We start from the raw sequence: 17,496 nt of genomic DNA on the forward strand, positions 1-17,496 counted from the left end.
GGCAGTAATCCTGGTGAGAGATGGTGGCGCTTGGGCTGGAGTCACGGCTGTGGCAATGGAGACTTGGTGATCGTCTGTCTGCTAGGGGATGATGAAGTGAGACAGGAACAAGGGAGAATTCTAGGGTTTCGACGTGGGTTGTTGGACGGACTGGAGCTCCTCATTGTAGCCTCTTTTCTAGAGTTCTCCGATGAGCTGTTTAGACAGACGGTCTACAAGGAGACATGGCACTAGGGCTGATGTAGTGCTGCTTGCCTATGGCTGTATCCATTCCAACTGGTTGTTGCCTGTTTGTTCTAGTTATAAAATATTTTTAGTATCACCCCAGTAGTACCATCACCAGCCAACAGAGTAGGTGCTCATCTGTGCTTGGAGAAGCTAGGGAACACTTCAGAGGGAAGGCCGCATAGCAGTTATTTGCTAGAGGGTGTGTAGTGATTTACTAGGAGACCCAGCAGGTTGAAGGGCATTCCGCGTAAACAGGGTAGCACATATAAAAGATAGGGGCATGAAAGAGGCCATGATGTTAGGGACCTGGAATATTGAGACTGAGAGATGCTTCTCTGTGGCCAGGCTTGTGAGGAGGATCATGGACCCTTCTCTCCTGTCCCCCCCAGGCAGGTCTGGATATTGCTCTTCTTATAACGTGGCAGTGAAAGCATTAGTATGCCTGTGTGCCTTTCCAGCCTGAAGGAAGGAGCCCCAGCTTTTGCCTCTGCTTCTTTAGGACCGAACACAAGTATCTGGCCATAAATGTCCAATAAATGCTTATTGGATGACTCAGGAGGGAGCCCTCGAGCTACAGTGTGCTGAGGGACTGGCCTTTTTCCCTTCCTTTTCCCCAAGACTGTTTTACTTCCAGATGGCTCCTTATTTCCCAGCCATTGATCACATGACTCAGACTGATCAGATCTTGGCTTCCTTGAAAATCTGCCCCCAGGGTCCACTGGTAGATGAATTCAGCACCCCTCCCCACACGCACAATTCCTGTCGCCTCTGTTTGCTTTCCAGCCTCAGGGCTGGCGGTTTGGGGTTGGGGCTTGGCACTTTGTGACTGCGTTCAGTGGAGTTGAATCTGAACCTTGGGACTTGGTGCTCAACCTCCAGTAACTCTTGGCAAGCAGTTCAGAACCATGATACCCTCATGGGGATTAGAAAGCCCGAGTTCAAGTTTCAGCTTGGCCTTTCTTACTCATGCAGCCTCAGGCAGGTCGGTTTTGTAGGTCTGGGCTCCTATTTCTTAGAGTGAAACGATTGCCCAGTATTCCTGCCAACTTAGCTGAAATTCAGGGATGCTGTGATTGTAGGGGCTACAGAGTCTGAGGCCTGGAAGGATCCTGCAGTTCCTACTGTTGGAGACATTGGGAGTCCAGTGCTCACTCCTGTCTGGAACTTTAATTTTTAGCCACTGCCCATGGCCAGAAAAGAACATGTGGTTTTTATAACCAATCTCTTTGATGGAGAAAGAAAAGCCAGTGAGCCCCTCTTGTGTGCCAGACACCTAAGTGCTTTCTCTAAATTTCTCCATTTCGTCCTCTCAGAATCTCCCGAGTGGGGTGGGAGATTATCAGTCCATTTCTTGGACGAGTAAACTGAGGCCCAGAGGGGGTGAAGTCGCCCACAGGGAGTCTCACCCCTGCCGTGCAGCAGCCCTTTCCATTGGGTGGGCTCGGTCCTGGCTGCTGCTGTGCTGTCTAACCCCTGCCTCCTCTCTCCCACAGAGAGCCAGCTGCTCCCAGGGAACAACTTCACCAACGAGTGCAACATTCCAGGCAACTTCATGTGCAGCAACGGGAGGTGCATCCCGGGTGCTTGGCAGTGCGATGGGCTGCCCGACTGCTTCGACAAGAGTGACGAGAAGGAGTGCCGTGAGTGGCCGGCCTGGGCTGGGGCTGGGGCTGGGGCTGGGGCTGGGCAGTCCGCGGGCAGGCTGTGGAGGCCTGCTCTGACTCGAGCCTGTGCACTCTGCTTGCTGTGAGTTGCTGGGCTGGGCCTCTGGCCAGCATTCCCGCCCTCTACACTCTGTACCTGTCTCAGAGCAGCATGGTCTTTGCAGAAGCAGGGGTCAAGGTGGCAGTAGAGCCACAGCTTTGGGAGAGCAGAGGATTCTAACGTCAGGCTCTACTAACCCTTACCCTGGGGTGCTGTCATTGCCTTTGCTCTACATAGGAGCAATCTGAGAATCCCAGAGGTTTTGTTGCTGTAGCATCTCACACCAGCAAGGAGCGGATCTGGCATTGGTGCCCAAGGCTGCCTGACCTCAAGGCCCATGCTGATAACCATCTTGCAGTACATTGTGGAGTTTTCTGGATGATTAAATGAGGTGTAGCCTGCAAGTGTCCAGCAGGGAGTTGGTACTGAATAGGTGGTAATTCTTTCCTCCATCCCCTTTCTCTGCTGATAGATATGGCCTGGGCCTTTGCCGGGGGCATCATGTTCAAATGGGAACCACCAGGATGTGGTGGTCTTCCTTATCCTTTCTCCCTTCCCCCCACTTCCTTATTCCGCCTCTCACCCATTTTGTGCCCCTGAAACATGGATGACGTTTGGGTCCTGCTCCCTACCCCCATGGAGGCATATTCCTCTTCCTCCCTGAAGTTTGCCTCTGCAGAATGAGCTTGCCTGTGGTCATCCTCCGGGGCATGCTGGCAGGTAGGAAGCACACCTGGCGAGTGGTGGGCACAGGGTTGTCTAATGGGTGACTGCCCTGGGACCACACAGCTGGACAGGGTTCTTGGCTGTTCCATGGGCTTCTGCCGTCTTTCTGGAAGCCAGCCGAGGATAGGATAATAATTTGAATTTTTATCAAAAAAGTTAAAAGCCGTTCCCAGGACTTGAGGCCCAGTCTCTTGACGTGTGGGAAGGAGCACTACGTTTGGAGCTCACCCTCTGGTGCCAGCCACTCCCTCCGTCCGGATGTGCTCCCTAGGGCAAGCTGTCTGCTCTGAGACCCTCGATACAGGGATTCAGTATTCCTGATGCCTGTTCCTGCTCTTCAGAGAAGTTTCAGGGAGGGGACATTGGGAGAATTTATTTTGGGGGGGGAATTTTTCATTTTGTTGCATGTGATTTTTCTGAATAGATCACTGTACATAATGCATTTTTATGTTTGCAGAATTGTTTTTGAAAAGTATTACATCTATTTCAGCTTTCACTTATTTCTAGCCTGGCTTCAACATTGCTAGAAATGTAACATTTATCGTTTGAGTTTCAAATGAGATAGTATGTGTGAGCTCTATAATCTGTCCAGTTTTGAGGATTATTAAACACTGTTCAAGTATGTGGAATTACCATTTTTGGGATATGGTGTGTATTTGAACTCCAGTAAATGCGGATTGTTGTTAGCTGAGTTGGGAATATTCAGCACATGAGAAATTTGTTAAGGAATGCAGGATTAGGAGTCAGTTTCTAAGTCTTATTCACAGCTTTGTCCATGGCAACTGTGGGATATTAGTGTCTTCTGTGATGTACTCTGTCCTCTGTCAGTTTAGTCCTGTGATTTTAGAATTCATGCTCAAACCAGAAGAAGTGGTAGAGAGAGAAGATGGTGCTGGCAGCTGCTTGTAGCTAGTGGGTTTGGTTTGGAACAGGCTCATTCTTGGCTGTCCACCATTTTTTTCTCATTTGCTACACTTAACCCCTAAGTGTGGTGGAGACTTGACTGGCATTTATTTAGTCTTTTGATCAAAACATAACTAATAGGCCATACTCACAAACACGTGCCTTAACCTCTCCTCTGTTGCCCTTCTTTTTTTGTCTTTAACTTGTAAAAACAGAACACTAGAAAGTTTAGACAATAGAGGGAAGGAAAAAAGTCCTTTTCCTAAAACAAATTCACTTTCAACTTGAATCTCTTACCTATTCCCTTCCAGTTTAGGAGTTGAGAGTTTGAGCCCTGGAGAAAGACTATTGATGTCCACATCTAAGCCCCTGCTCTCTGCTAAGGGGGCTGTGTGATCTTGGGAAAGTTACCAGAATGTTCTAAACTTTAGCCGTTGGGAGGATTAAAGAGAATTCGTTAATCTTCTGGGACCTCAATTTCCTCCTCTCCATAATGGGAGTAAGAAGGCTTCTCATCTATAGCATTGCTGTGAAGTTTTAACGTGTGTGCAGCACACAGCACCGTGCCTCCATACGGGAAGTGGCTTGTTAACATTAAATATTATGGGTCAGTCTGCACCAACTATTTTATGTGGTCATCGTCATGGGGATGTAGGATTGAATTACCTGCTGTTTTCTACTTAATGTTAGAGCTCCTTGGTTACATGTTCTATCTGGTACTCACGATTGTTGTCTTGTGAGGCTGCCTAATGTTCCTTCAAGTAAAGACACTGTAATGTAACCATTTATTGTTGGGTGTTTAAATCACTTTTGCTTTTTTACTTCTGTGGATCAAAATGTGCCAGGATCAATGAAGGAATATATTCATACCTAGATGACAGAAATACATGATAGTTTCAGCCAGAGCCCGGGACGGCAGGGCTGTGGTCTTTAGGGTGACCGACATGACATGCTTCCAAGGACATCCTGGGAGTGGCTGATGAAGGATTTGTGTCACCTCCTTTGAGGGAGGGAGACCGGCTCTGCATCTCAGTCATGAGTCACAAAGCCCTTTCTCCAATTCTTTGGCAAAGCTGTGTACTTAAGGGCAAGAGAGTTAATGTGGCCAACGTTCTCACCTTGGAAAGGTGATTTGCCTCAAGTGCCTACAGAGCTTTGGCATTGAGACGATCATATGCTCTAAAAAACAGAATTCTTGCCCTTTCCAAAGGGCAAGGAAGAGCCTGGAGAGAGGGGTCTTGTGGTGGTGATATGAGACAGTGAGCAGCTCTTCTATATCCACAGCAGAAGAAAGATTTTTTATAAGACAGGAAGAAATTTTTTTTATCATAAAGGTAATAAAATCACATATTGTAAAAACTGGAAGGAGGAGAAAAACAAAGGAACCACATGTAGAATTTCTGTACTCGAACAGATCCACTGTTAGCATCTCGGATGTTTTCATTCAGGCTTATTTCCCAGTTGTAATCACCATGGATATACAATTTTATATTTTGATTTTTTTCCCATGTAGTATTTCAACATGTTAACATTTTGTATGTTTTAAAAATATTTCTTGTTATCATTTTCAGTGCCTAGATAATAGCCCATTAACTTGGTATAATGTAGTGTATTTACTCATGATTTGGCATTTACTTGGTTTCTAGTTTCCACTATTGGAAATAGTGTTCACTGTTGTGAACCTGAGGGTAGACATAACCTTCCCCCTGTTTTAAGAAATTTTCTTAGGCTAGATTCTCAGCAGTGAAGAAATGACTACGTTGAAGGGCAGGAGCCTTTTCTGGCTCTTTATAAAGACTCTGCCCAATTGTTTTGCTAAAGGTTTGTACCAATTTGCTCCCTTGTTGGCAGTGTGTGATCATTGTGACTTTATTTTAGTCTTGGCAGTGTTGGGTAAAATTTTCAAAAAACATTTTTTCTGCTTAATTTAAATAGTTGAAAACAGTGATGTATTTTATTAAAAAAATTATTTTTTTATTACCTGGTGAAGTTGAATGCTTTCCCATACCTCTATTTATTAGTTGTATTTCCTTGTGAAATATCTATTCATGGACCAAAATTAATTACCAGCTGGGTGAAGACATTAAATTTTCTGCCTTATGAAGCTGGAGAACCTTCTTAGAGTTTTGAGAAGAGGCTTATTTTGGGATACTTTTTGTGTATTTCTGTTCTTAGTAGAATGCCCTAAGAGATCATTTTATCCGAATAACTTTTTTTTTTTTTTGGTAGTAAAAGGAATAGAGAGATGTTTTAGGAAAATGTGGATAGTCCATGAAAGCACTGATTATGGCGACAGTGATAGTGTGTACTTACTAGAGCTTCCTCTGGGCCACACTATCCCATGTGCTTTTTGTTGTATTAACTCATTTGACTGTCACAAAAGCCTATGAGGAAAGGCCTGTTGTCATCTCCAGATGAGTAAACTGAGCCACAGGACTATTATGCACAGCTTGCCTATAGACCCAGAAAATAAGTCCCCATAACCTTCTTCCATCAGAGACCCCAGTGGGATCTTTCAGTCTTTCTCTGCACATGTTTGCTACCCACTGAATGGGACCACACTGTTATCATGACATATTATCAAGCGTAACATGCTTTTTAAAAAAATTTAAAAACATTGATAATGTTTTTCTATGGAAATGATTTGGTTTTTATTTATTTTTTAAATTTATCAATATGCAATGTAGTTGATTTTTGTGGCCCTTTACCAATTCCTCCCTTTCCTCCCTTCCTCTCCCCTCCTCCCATGGAAATGATTTTTAAAATGCGATAAAGTGGCTTTTTGTCCTGTGAGTGTCTGAATGGTAACCTCAAAGAGAACGTACTTTAATTACTGCCACTCGCTGTAATAAAGTGGCAATCCAAATGTCCAGAATCTACATGTGACTTGGAATCAGGCGCCGAAAGATATCCTTCCAGTTTTGTGTCAGATTTTAGCTGCCCTAACCAAGTGGGGGAGAGATCTGGAATGTTTGAGATCCTCATTGCAAAATGGTTCATTTTCTCTTTTGGAAAATGATATCGATTAATGTCTTTGAACAGGTTAAGTACAGACTTTTAAATTCTCAGGCCATTTGTTTGTGTGTGTCTGTGTATGTTTGGTGGGAGGTGGAAGGGGAGTAAATTCAAAGACTTTGTCAAATGATAAAATTGTGATGAATCTCCAAATCCAGAGACACAGAAAAGTAGGTGCAAAAATGGAATTTGAATTTAATTTGTTTTTGCTGTTTGTGACCATTTTGTGAGCATGCCTTCTAATTGCTCTAGTATGATGGCAGAAACCGTGAGAAAAGGTTGAGAGGGCAAGTTTGGAATAGAGATCACCAAGACAAAAGGGGAAGAAAGCCGGGGTCGAGGTTCAGGCCCCACATGCTTCCCTTTCCTTTTTATCGTCTTCCTCATCTTCTGCCTCTAGGTGGCACCACATGTAATGTTTTCTTTTAAGCCTGGTGCTACTGGACAAGCAGAGATGAGGGGAAAAACTGGATTCTGAGTCATTGTCCTCACCAAGCCTTAACAGGAATTCAGCTGTTTCATCAAGGCACCTGATGCTTGGCTGCATGTGTGAGATGCCCTGGAAATCAGGAAGCTTCCATAGGATGGATACGGCTTGCTTCTTATTTTCTTAGGCTCCTCTCTGTCCTTTCTTAGAGAAGAGGATGGTGACAGCTGATGTGCTGGGGCCTGGGAAAGCAACCTGTCAATGAATAGTGGAGTGCAGCCACATTGGGGTTTAGTTTCCCCTTCAGCTCTGTGAAAAGCTGTTTTGGGTTGAATGGGTCCCTGCCAAAATATGCTGAAGTCCCACCTCCTAGTACCTTGGAATGTGACCTATTTGGAAACCGGGTTGCTGTGACGTAATTAGTTAAGATGATGAGATCATACTGGAGTAGGGTGGGCCCTTATCCAATATGAATGCTGTCCTTATAAGAAGCTAATGAGAAGATATGAGGGAAGACCAAGGGACAACAGAGGAAGAGACTGGAGTGACGTAGCTGTGAGCTGAGGAATGCTAAGGGTTGACGGTCATCCCCAGAAGCTAGGAAGAGGCAGGGAAGATTCTGTCCAGAGTCTCAGAGGAAGCATGGACCTGCTGAAACCTTGATTCCAGATCCTGGCCCCCAGAAACGTGAGAGAATAAATTTCTGCTGCTTTAAGCCACTCAGCTTATGGTACTTTGTTGTGGCAGCCCCAGGAAAGGTGCTACTTCCTAGGGACCATTAAAGCCATCTGGGCTTTCGTGAGCCCACCTTGGCCAGTAAACCCCTGTGCTGCCCTGCTGCTCGGGAGAGTCATGCTTTTTCTGCTTTGGGCCGACAGCTTTGCCTTGAGAGTGGGGTGTCTCTTTTTCTCTGTGTCTTGGTTCTGGCAAGCCATTGTTTAAGTGCTGAATTCCAAAGCCCTTCTGAAGGAGGTGAGCCTTGGAAAACAAAGCTGGCATGTGGAAGAGTATAGAGAATGTCAGGTGTGTCAATGCTATGCTTATTAGACACTTCAGAATGAAAGACATACTCGTGGTATGAGAGAAATCCATGACCTATGTGTATTAACGTTGCCCCTTTTCTAGACCGAGCCGTTTTGTTTGTGTATTCGTGTTTAAATGTCTCAGGTAGTTCCGGGCATGCTCCCCACTCCACTTTATTTCTTTCATCTCGAATGTGAGTCTGTAAATCCTGTGGTTAAGAACAGGGGCTTTGGGGCCTGATGGTGCTGGCTCCCCCTGGCTTCCATTCGTGACTTCTGAGGCCCTGGTGCTGCTTTACCTTACTCTACACCTATTTCCTCATCTGTAAAATGGGGACAGTAGCAGTGCCTACTCCAAGGTGACATGTAAAACATTTGTTAAGAAGTATGTCCAGGACATAAGCCAGCTAGAAAGGAACTGTCCTTAAACAATCAGTATTATTTCCTGGTGCAGACAGGATGGTGATCAGCTCTGTAAGTCCTCACTGAGCTAACTAGGTGAGGCTCATAGCTGGGCGCCTGGTGTAAGTGAATCGTTCCGTAAGTGCTACTTATATTATTCCCTTAGGCCCAACAGTGCTGGTGACATTCCTGGCCAGTGCAATGCTAGAAGCTTCTGCTCCAGACTGCCCTCTCCTCCCCTCCCTCTTCTTCTCAGTTTAAGAGCTTAGGCCATAGGAACACCTTTGTGTGCTCGGTCAACATCTTTTTGCTTGAGAGTCTTGAATACACAGTCCTGAGCTCTCATGAAATTCCCTCAGCTTAGGGCTCTGGGGAGCCAGCCAGATACCTAAGCTGGTACAGAAGGAAGAAAACAAATATTTGAGGGCGTGAGGCGAGCCAGGCTCCTGAGGCAGCAGGGGAGGAAGTTTGGAGGTGCCTCTTTTGCCGTCATGGACCTGCCATTGGCCCCCACTCCCCCAGGGGCCATCGGCTGTCTCAGCTCTGCTGGAGCCGCATGCAATGAAACTAAGTGGATTTTGATGGTGGTGTTTTGCTGCATTGCTTGAACCGTCTTCTGCAGCCTTGTGGCTGTGTAGTCCCCGCCACCTTCATGAAGCTGCCCTGAAACAAGCACCGCTCCCTGTGGCCTCTAGCATGTTAGGCCCAGAACTTGTAGGCGTAACCATCTTCTGGACCCCTCTTTCCACTCCAGATGTGTGCCTTGAGGTGAGGAAAGACTTTCAGGTCACATGTTGGAATCACAGCATAAATTCCCAGCTAGGCACCTGACAGGACATTTCCAGGTTTTCAGGCTGCACTTGACTTGACATGAATTTGACCTTATGCAAACCTTTAGGCTCCCGGTAGATTTTTGAAGATGCTGGTCATTTTACACCAGGTAAAGAAATACAAAGCACATCAAAACTCTTTGGGTATATTAGTTTCTTAGGGCTGCTGTAGCAAAACACCACAAACTAGGTGGCTTAAAACAATAGGAACATAGTCTTTCACAGTTCTGGAGGCCATGTGTCCAAAATCAAGGTGTTGGTGGGGCCGTGCTCTCTCTGAAGCCTCGAGGGGAGGATCCTTCCTGGCCTTTTCCAGCTTCTGGTGGTTGCTGCAGTCCTTTCCTTCTTTGGCTGTACGTGCGTCACTCTGGTCTCTGTCTCCATCATCCCATGCTGTTCTCCCTGCGTGTCTGTCTCTGTGTCTTTATGCTTCTGTGTCCAAATTTTCCTCCTTTTATAAGTACACTGGACATTGGATTAGAGCCTACCCTAATCTAGTAAGACTCATCTTAATTTGATTATATCTGCAGAGACCCTATTTCCAAATAAGGTCACATTCACAGGTCCCAGGGCACTATACGACCTACTACACTGGGCAAATATTCACAAGATAAACCTCCCAGGGACCAGCAGCTACCACAGGATGAGATCTTCGCAGACTCAGCTCCTGGTGGTCCCGATGCTGTGTGGATTCTTGCCGTGTCCACTTGGAAGTATTTCATAGTTATTTGTTTACCCCTCCTTGATAGCATGGTGGTTATGGAACATGACCAACCAAGAGTTTACAAAGAACAGGAGTGGTTTGAAAGCCTAAGAGAAGTGATTTAAATGAGAAAAATAAATGTTTTATAAAACAGTGGTCTGTATGTATTCATTCTTCTATCACCTGGTGCCTTGACTCGACTACTTCCATGTTGAAAAGGTACCCTGAGTGCTAGTTAGTGTGTATGGCAGCCTATGAAAGTTCTGTGCCTTTTAGAGCCATGGGGGTGGGAAAGGTGCCATAGATTAAATACAATGTCATCGGCTCTGTGCCCTCCAGCCCTGCCTGGTAGCTGGGAGGGCTCCAACTGGGGGTCCCAGCAAGTTTGGGCTGCAGTCAGGTTTGGTTTGTTCTGTACAAGGACACTAAAAGCATGAGTTAGTTGCCAGTGTTTATAAATTGGGAGCTTGCACATAGAAATTGGGATTATCAGGTTTTCTTGAAAAATCAGATTTAACATTAGAATGTTTTCTGCACTCGCAGAGAACCTTGTTCATTCTGCATCTGTCATGCATTTCACCATCTGGCCCTTTCTGAGGCCTCCGGTGTTTCTTTAGTTCTAATGCACACTTTTTTTCATATTTCCCGGTGGGCTAAGAAAACATGGCATCCTAGTTTAATTGGCAGAGATTTTTCTTTCTTAGTTACATATAAAATAGTGATGTGCTTTGCATTTGGTGGCATCTTGCATTCAATGAAATACAGTAATTTTCTTTGATCGTTAGCATATGATGTTACAACCAAGGGTACGGAACATTTCCAAACAGATACATGTGCCATGTGTGGATGTTTTGCTTAGGGTGCTGTGCTTGGAGGATAGGAGGCAGGGTGCCAAGGGGGAGGGACCTGGCTCTGGAGCCACGATGCCTGTGTCACATCCTGGCTCCATCACATGGGGTCTGAGGGACCTGGGCAGCGACTTAGCTTCAGTTTCCTCATAAACTCCCATGGGATTTTTGTGAGGATTAAATGAGTGAAACGCTTGAAAAACCTTCAAACAGCAGCTGGCACATTGTAAGCACTCAGTAAATATTAGCTATAGGTTTACTGGCAACGCGGAGTCTTATATTTCTGGTTTAGATTCCAGCTGTGCCACTGGCTAGTCCCTTCCCTTCTTGTAGCCTCAGTTTCTTCATCTGTGAAATGGGGGCTGGTGTGAAAAGGGGGTAGTGTGAGAATAGATGTGAAAGTGCTGGTGTCTGGTGTGTTGCAGGCACTTACTAAAACACACTTTCACATCTTCTCCCTTCCCCAAGGATGCATGTGCTCTGTGAAGGGGAGTCTCCAGGGTTGCCAGAGAATTTTTGATCCAGGCTCCCTCAGGCTCTTCAGGCATCAAAGATGGGCTGTATGATGAGGCATAGATTCTGTTTTCTAACAGGTTGTCTCAGCTATGGAAGGGAGGCTGTTCTATTTCAAAAATACTGTGGATGTTCATGTCAACAGCACATTAGTCAAAATTAGCATCTCCCCTTCTCTGAACCATTTTCAGGAGATAGAACCTAGGGACCCTTTGATAGCCTGGTTTGAGGGGTGGGGGTTGGAGGAGCCCCACACCAGCTACATGCTTTTGAGCTCCCATTGCCCCTCCCCCCCAGAAGGTGAGAAGGATCAGACTCTAGCAGGGATCCTGGTGCCCCCTCCCTTGGATGGGACAGAAGACCCCAAACTCTCTGGTTAGGGAAAAAATTGAGCCAATTCTATCGAGTTAAGGCTTCCTGGAACCTAGAGAAAAACCAGGAGGAACTTATCCAATTAATTTAATATCTTCCTGGAGAAGAGCAACTCTTTCATTTCTGAGATCACCAATCCTCCCAGTTCTTAGAAAGTTTTGTTTCATTATTTAGCTGAGGCTCCCCATACCTATTTTTTGCTGATGCCATTCTAATCCTATTCTGGTGGCAACCAGGGTGACTTGGATGGCATCTGCCAGAATCCCACCAAGCCCCTTCCAGATCCCTTGTTCCCTTCTAGGTGATAGCAGCTACTGGTTGGGACCAGCCACTGCTTTCTTGGAACTACCAATTTAAATGCCAGTACTGTCACCAGCCGAGAAGCTATTGGTCTGGAGTCATCTTAAAGTCATCTTTTAAATCAACTCTTTTGCACAAATTATCAGCCACGCTTCATCTCACTGGTCCTCCTCAACACTTCCAGAGAGCTTCTTATTATCAGGTCTGTGTGCTGTCTTTTCCCTGCCTGCAAGGGGAGAATCTTAATGAAACTGCTCCGAGCTAAGGGGTGGGAGGGGATGTTCATGTTCCTGTGTTGTTGGAATGAGTGTGGCCAGGTTGCCTGGGCCCCTGTCAATCCGGCACGTTCCTGTTGCCAGGACTTGGCTGTAACTGCATGATGTAGTCAGTGGTAACAGGCTCGGTAATTGCTAATAAAATTTAAATGACTGCAAAATCACAGAACATCAAAAAAATTTTTTTTCCTGGCACATCCAGACAAATCTTGCTGATCCAAGTGAGGCTGTGACTGTGCAGTCTTTTTATTTTTACTTTTTTATGCAGCCTTGCACTTTCATCTGCAACACAGCTAGTGAGCAGTTGCCAAGTGGCTTTAAAAAAAAAATCCAGAGACAGATGAGAAAATAATAATTTCAAAAGGAGGATGTGGTACTTTCTTATAATGCAGACACGTGACCAGAGAGACCCTTGCTAGTAACATTCGAAGATTAGTTTTCTGAAGGTTTAGAGTGGAAGAGGATGTGGGGAGAGAATCTTTGAGGTCAAAGGTAACTGCATACCCCTCTTTGGAAAGCATTTCAGGAACTTTTGGCTTTTGACATGGTTGTTTATACCATGTCTTTTGTTAAGATCCCTGCAAGAGGAGTACCATAAAATGTTGGGAATGCCTTAGGGCTAGAAGACTGTCATGCTTTCTAGAATATGGCTGGAAAGAAGGGGACTGACACAGGTTACATGCGTGTATCCTGTGTTCTACTGTACGGCAGAGCCTCAGCTTCATTCTAAATTAAAATACAGAGGATACACACACCAGAGTTGTTTATTTCTATCATCTGTGCCCTTTATATTGGAAAGATGAGGTTTGGGAGGCAGACAATCAGATTCTGCATGGCTAGAAGGGTTGTTTGCTTCTCCTGTTCTTTTGAGATCTAGCAATAAAGCCTATGATGTTTGCCAATCCTCCTGAGGAGGAGGCGAGGAGAGTGGAGCTGAGCATTTTGTGTCTTTGGAAGGAGGGAGAGAGGCCATCCTGCCGCCTTCTTGAATTGCACAGAGAGGTAAGAGAGAGAATGGTTCAAGGATGGATTGGGCATTGTTGGAGAAGTGGGTGATCCCTTGGCTGTTTTGAATATTTTGGCCAATGAGAGGTGGACCTGAAGCAGGGTCCTGCCTGTAGCTGTGTGTTTGTCCCTGAGGCTGTGCATGCGTCACCATTCCTCTGCATGTCTCAGACCTTGTTCCATTGAGCTCCTGGCATTCCCTGCTCCTGGGTGCTCAAGCCACCTATTCACATCACTGTCAGCAGCCGGGCGGCAGGATGGGAGAGTGGTGGGCCACCGAGTGAAGCCATCAGATGACAGGGAGCAGATGGTCTTGATGTGGAATGTGGCGGGCCTCTGCCACTTGCTGTCTGATGTTAAAATCCAAACTAGGGTTGCTCCCAGTTTCCTGGAATGTTTCTGTGGTGCAGAGGTGGCAGTGCTGGGGCTTTTGATTCAAGGCTGGGCTCCTTCATCTACCCTTTTCCCTGTCCCTGCTGCCACTCAGGGCCCACTCTGAGTGTCCCCTGAGAGTTTTTTCCATTTAGACTTTTCATAATGCCAGTGTCTTAGTCTGTTCAATCTGCTATAACAAAATGTGGTAGGCTTATAAACAACACCACTTATTTCTCACAATTCTGGAGGCTGGGAAGCCCAAGATCGAGGTGCTAGAAGATTTGGTGTCTGGTGAGGGCCTGTTTCCTGGTTCATGAACAGCTGTCTTCTTGCTGTGTCCTCATATGGTAAAAGAGGCAAGAAATTTCTCTGGAGTCTCTTTTATAACGGCAGTGATCCCATTCATGAGGGCATCACACTTATGACCTAATCACCTCCCAAAGGCACCAACTCCTGACACCATCACATTGGGGATCAAAGCCTCAACGTGTGAATTTTGGGAGGACACAAACATCTAATGCATTGAAGGTTAGAAGAACTGTCATGGAAAGGGAAAGCCTGAGTACAGCCCTGAGGGTAAAGAGGCTGGTGCACATTTAGGCCACCTGTAGTCATTCCTGTGGCTAGACAGCAGGAAGCAGAGAGATTTCCAGGGGCTGCTTAGAGAAGTAGGTGGTTGGTTAATCACTCAGGGCCTCATAAGCCAAGGGAAGGAAGTAGCTTGTGCTTAGCAGTCAAGAGCATGGACTCCAGAGTCTGATGAGTGGGTCATATCACGTCCTCATACACCCTTGCTGTGTGACCCTGGGCACGTTACTTAACCTCTCTGTACCTCAGTTGCCACATCTATAAAATGGGACAGGAAGGATATCTTGGGCTTATGAAGATGAACTGACTCTCTGTAAACCTCTTAGAACAATGGCCGTCACACAGTAAGCATTCAGTAAATGTTAGTTGTAGTTCTTTTCATTACCTCATGCTTTGAAATCTCCTGTGCAAGAGTCACAGCAAAAGAGTCATAAATGCTTTCCTACTGTCATCTGACAGTCACCAGACTAACCACCGTGACATGACGGGTAAATTTTCTGAATGATTGAAGGAGTGTTATAGTGTTATCTTGATGGCTCTGCATGAATCTGCTCAAAGGATGTTGCCAACAAAAAAGAAAGAGAAAAACAAAACAAAGCTGTGAGTTTTCTCTTGAGTAACAACAGAATGAAGGGCTAAGGTGTTCACTACCTGGGCTCCCGGGGTCTTAGGGACAGCCCCCAACCAGTACTTCCTGTAGTGTGCTTGGTGGGTCACCTGGCTCATTTAATGTAGATTTGGGGATCCCAGAGAACAGAATCCCAGAGACAGAGTCTGCATCTTCACAAGCACCTGGTGAGTCTGGTGCTTGCTACATTTTGAGACTCATTTGTCCTGTGATTAGACTAAGTCTGGATGAATGAGGAAGTTGCTTGGGCAAATGTTGTATTGTCAGCATCTTTCCATATCCAGGTAGAAGGGATGCCCAGCAGAGCATCCCTTTTGGTAAGTCCAGGCAGGTAGGAGGCACCCCAGCTAGTGTGTTGATCTCAAAACAAGCTATTCTGAACAGAGAGGGCTGAGTCATGTGATGGCGACATGATTCGAGTTAGTGCTCTCTTTTGCTTTTAAGGCGCTTTGGTGCGTGTTATCTCCTAAAGAAATCAGATGGATCACAGGTGCTCTCATCACAGTGCCCAAGAAAGAAAATGACTTTATCTGAGCCAGAAATGAAATTCTCAGCAAGAAGTGCCTGGCCTTTGGGAATCTCGACAAGTAATGCCAACAGGATTATATCCCGTTAACAGTGGGCATCTCAGGGAGGTGGGATAATGATAATTGTTCTTTTCTAACTTCATATCTTTGTACAGGAGGTGGTGTGTGGAGTGCTTGAGAGTATACAAGCCTGGCATAGGCTGGCTGGGGTTTGTCCTGGTTCCTTTGCATACTGGGCACATTATTTCATCTCTCTGTACCTTGGATTTTTTGTCTGTGAAATAGGGAAATAATAGAATAGTATCTCACCTCATAGAGTTTAAATACATTTATACTTGTTAAGTATTTAAGACAATGCTTGACCCTTACTTAGCTCTTGAGAAGAATTAGCCATTTTATTAATAACATCATCATCTTTAACTACATGCAATTGGTAGTTCTTGGACAATTAAAAAAAAAAATTAAAGAGGAAAGGGAAAGGCTGTCCAGATCATAGAAGTGAATGTGTGAAAGGTCTAGAATATCTGCCATAATGACCAGTAGGGATCTGATGGGATCCAGCTCTCCGATTTGGGACCTGATTTTTCATCTGTCCATTGAGGGTAGGACGCCTGTCAAACTGTGCTAACGGAAGTGCCAAGGCTTAGTGCCAAAGCGAGAGAAAGGAGAGCACCAGAGTAGTGGGGGCTTTGGCTTGGACCCTTTTCCCTGCTGGAGGCAAAACAGCCACAGGTCTATTTTATAAAGATATCTGTTGGGCCTTGCATAAGATTTTCTTTTCGCAGAACGTTCTCTGGTAAACAGGCAAAAGGTTTGATTCTCATCCGACTCACTCCCTAAGCAGCCTTTTTTTTCCTTTCTTTAATCTCTTCTTGACATCTGTGATTCCAAAGACAGTGCCATAATTGTCCTTTTCCAGAACAGAGCTCACTTCCACCTCTCATAGCATGGGCGTACTCAGAAGTTTATTTTTTATAATGAGCCAAAATCTGCTTTCTGAAGCTCTTGAAAGGTAGCAATGGGGTGCCTTCAGTGTTAACGAGTTCCCTGTCATTAGAGGCGCTCAGGCTTGTGATGATTTCAAATCCCAGCTTCACTAATTGCTGGCGGTGCGACTGGGTAAGTCTCCCTGCCTGAAGAATAAATATGAGGATGGATGCGGCGTGCTCAGTACAGTCAACAACAACCCCGCTCTCATAATCAGAAGTGACTGGTGAACACCTGCTTGGAATCCTCTTCCCGTGACCCTGGAAGAGAGCTGCTCAGACCTGTTCTTGGTTGCAGATGGCTTCTAGGCAGTCGTTAAGATCTCTCTTCAGTGCCGTTGACCTGCCAATGGGCCCTGCACCGTTAGGACATCAGGATTTTCATGCTTGCTATAGGGACTGCCTGGAAACGATGTATGACCACCTTTAAGAAGTTGTGGGTCCTTCTTTATAAGGAATCACCCTAATGCTTGCAGTGAACTATGGCCACAGATGAGGTGATGGACAGGGTTCCATAGCATCCTTCAATTCCAGTCTTCCCTTCGGCCTGCAGGGTGTATTTCAGAAGGAAACATAAACCGTGGATTGTATAATCATGCTCTGATGCAAACCAAACTTTGGCAAGTGTGAACGGCTATGAAAACAACACGTATATGAAACACACTTCCTCTGGGCTCTCTATTTAACGTTTCAGTTCTTGTGCCAGGATTCCCCCTGCCATTTTCTGCATTTCAAAAATATTTTGTTTTTCATTCTAGACAATGGGAGTACAGAGGCAGATTTGTGTCATCACCCAGTTTATTAATTCTGCCAGGCTTTGTCTCCTGCCGATCAGCAATCCTTGACGTCTTATATTTAAGGCTGGCCCTCGGGAAAATTACACAGGGGCAGCATTCTATTTACCCTGTGTATGACTGCAGAGAACCTGAGTACAACCACCCCAAAACAAACAATTGAGAAAACACAACAGTTTCTCTGTGAGTGAATTCCAGGGTAGGCTGGTATGCCGCAGCTGAGCAGGGTAGGGGAGCAGGCCGTTTTCTGTTCTTGACTCTGTACAGAACTTAGAGCATGGGATTTTATTTTTCTGAACCTTTCTTTATAAATAGAAATGTGTCC

General features: G+C 45.5%; 1 protein-coding gene across 2 annotated transcripts in view; it reads left to right on the forward strand.

Moving 5' to 3' along the window:
* Positions 1–17,496, forward strand: part of LOC134375612 (low-density lipoprotein receptor class A domain-containing protein 3) — a 231,769-nt gene that overhangs the window by 70,397 nt on the left and 143,876 nt on the right. For both annotated transcript variants that reach the window (XM_063094220.1, XM_063094222.1), the window contains exon 2: positions 1,722–1,868. In XM_063094220.1, coding sequence (XP_062950290.1) covers positions 1,722–1,868 — 147 coding nt within the window. The remainder of the gene's footprint in view (positions 1–1,721; positions 1,869–17,496) is intronic.

This window comes from Cynocephalus volans, chromosome 4 (genome assembly GCF_027409185.1).
Source record: "Cynocephalus volans isolate mCynVol1 chromosome 4, mCynVol1.pri, whole genome shotgun sequence".
Taxonomy (NCBI): Eukaryota; Metazoa; Chordata; class Mammalia; order Dermoptera; family Cynocephalidae; genus Cynocephalus; species Cynocephalus volans.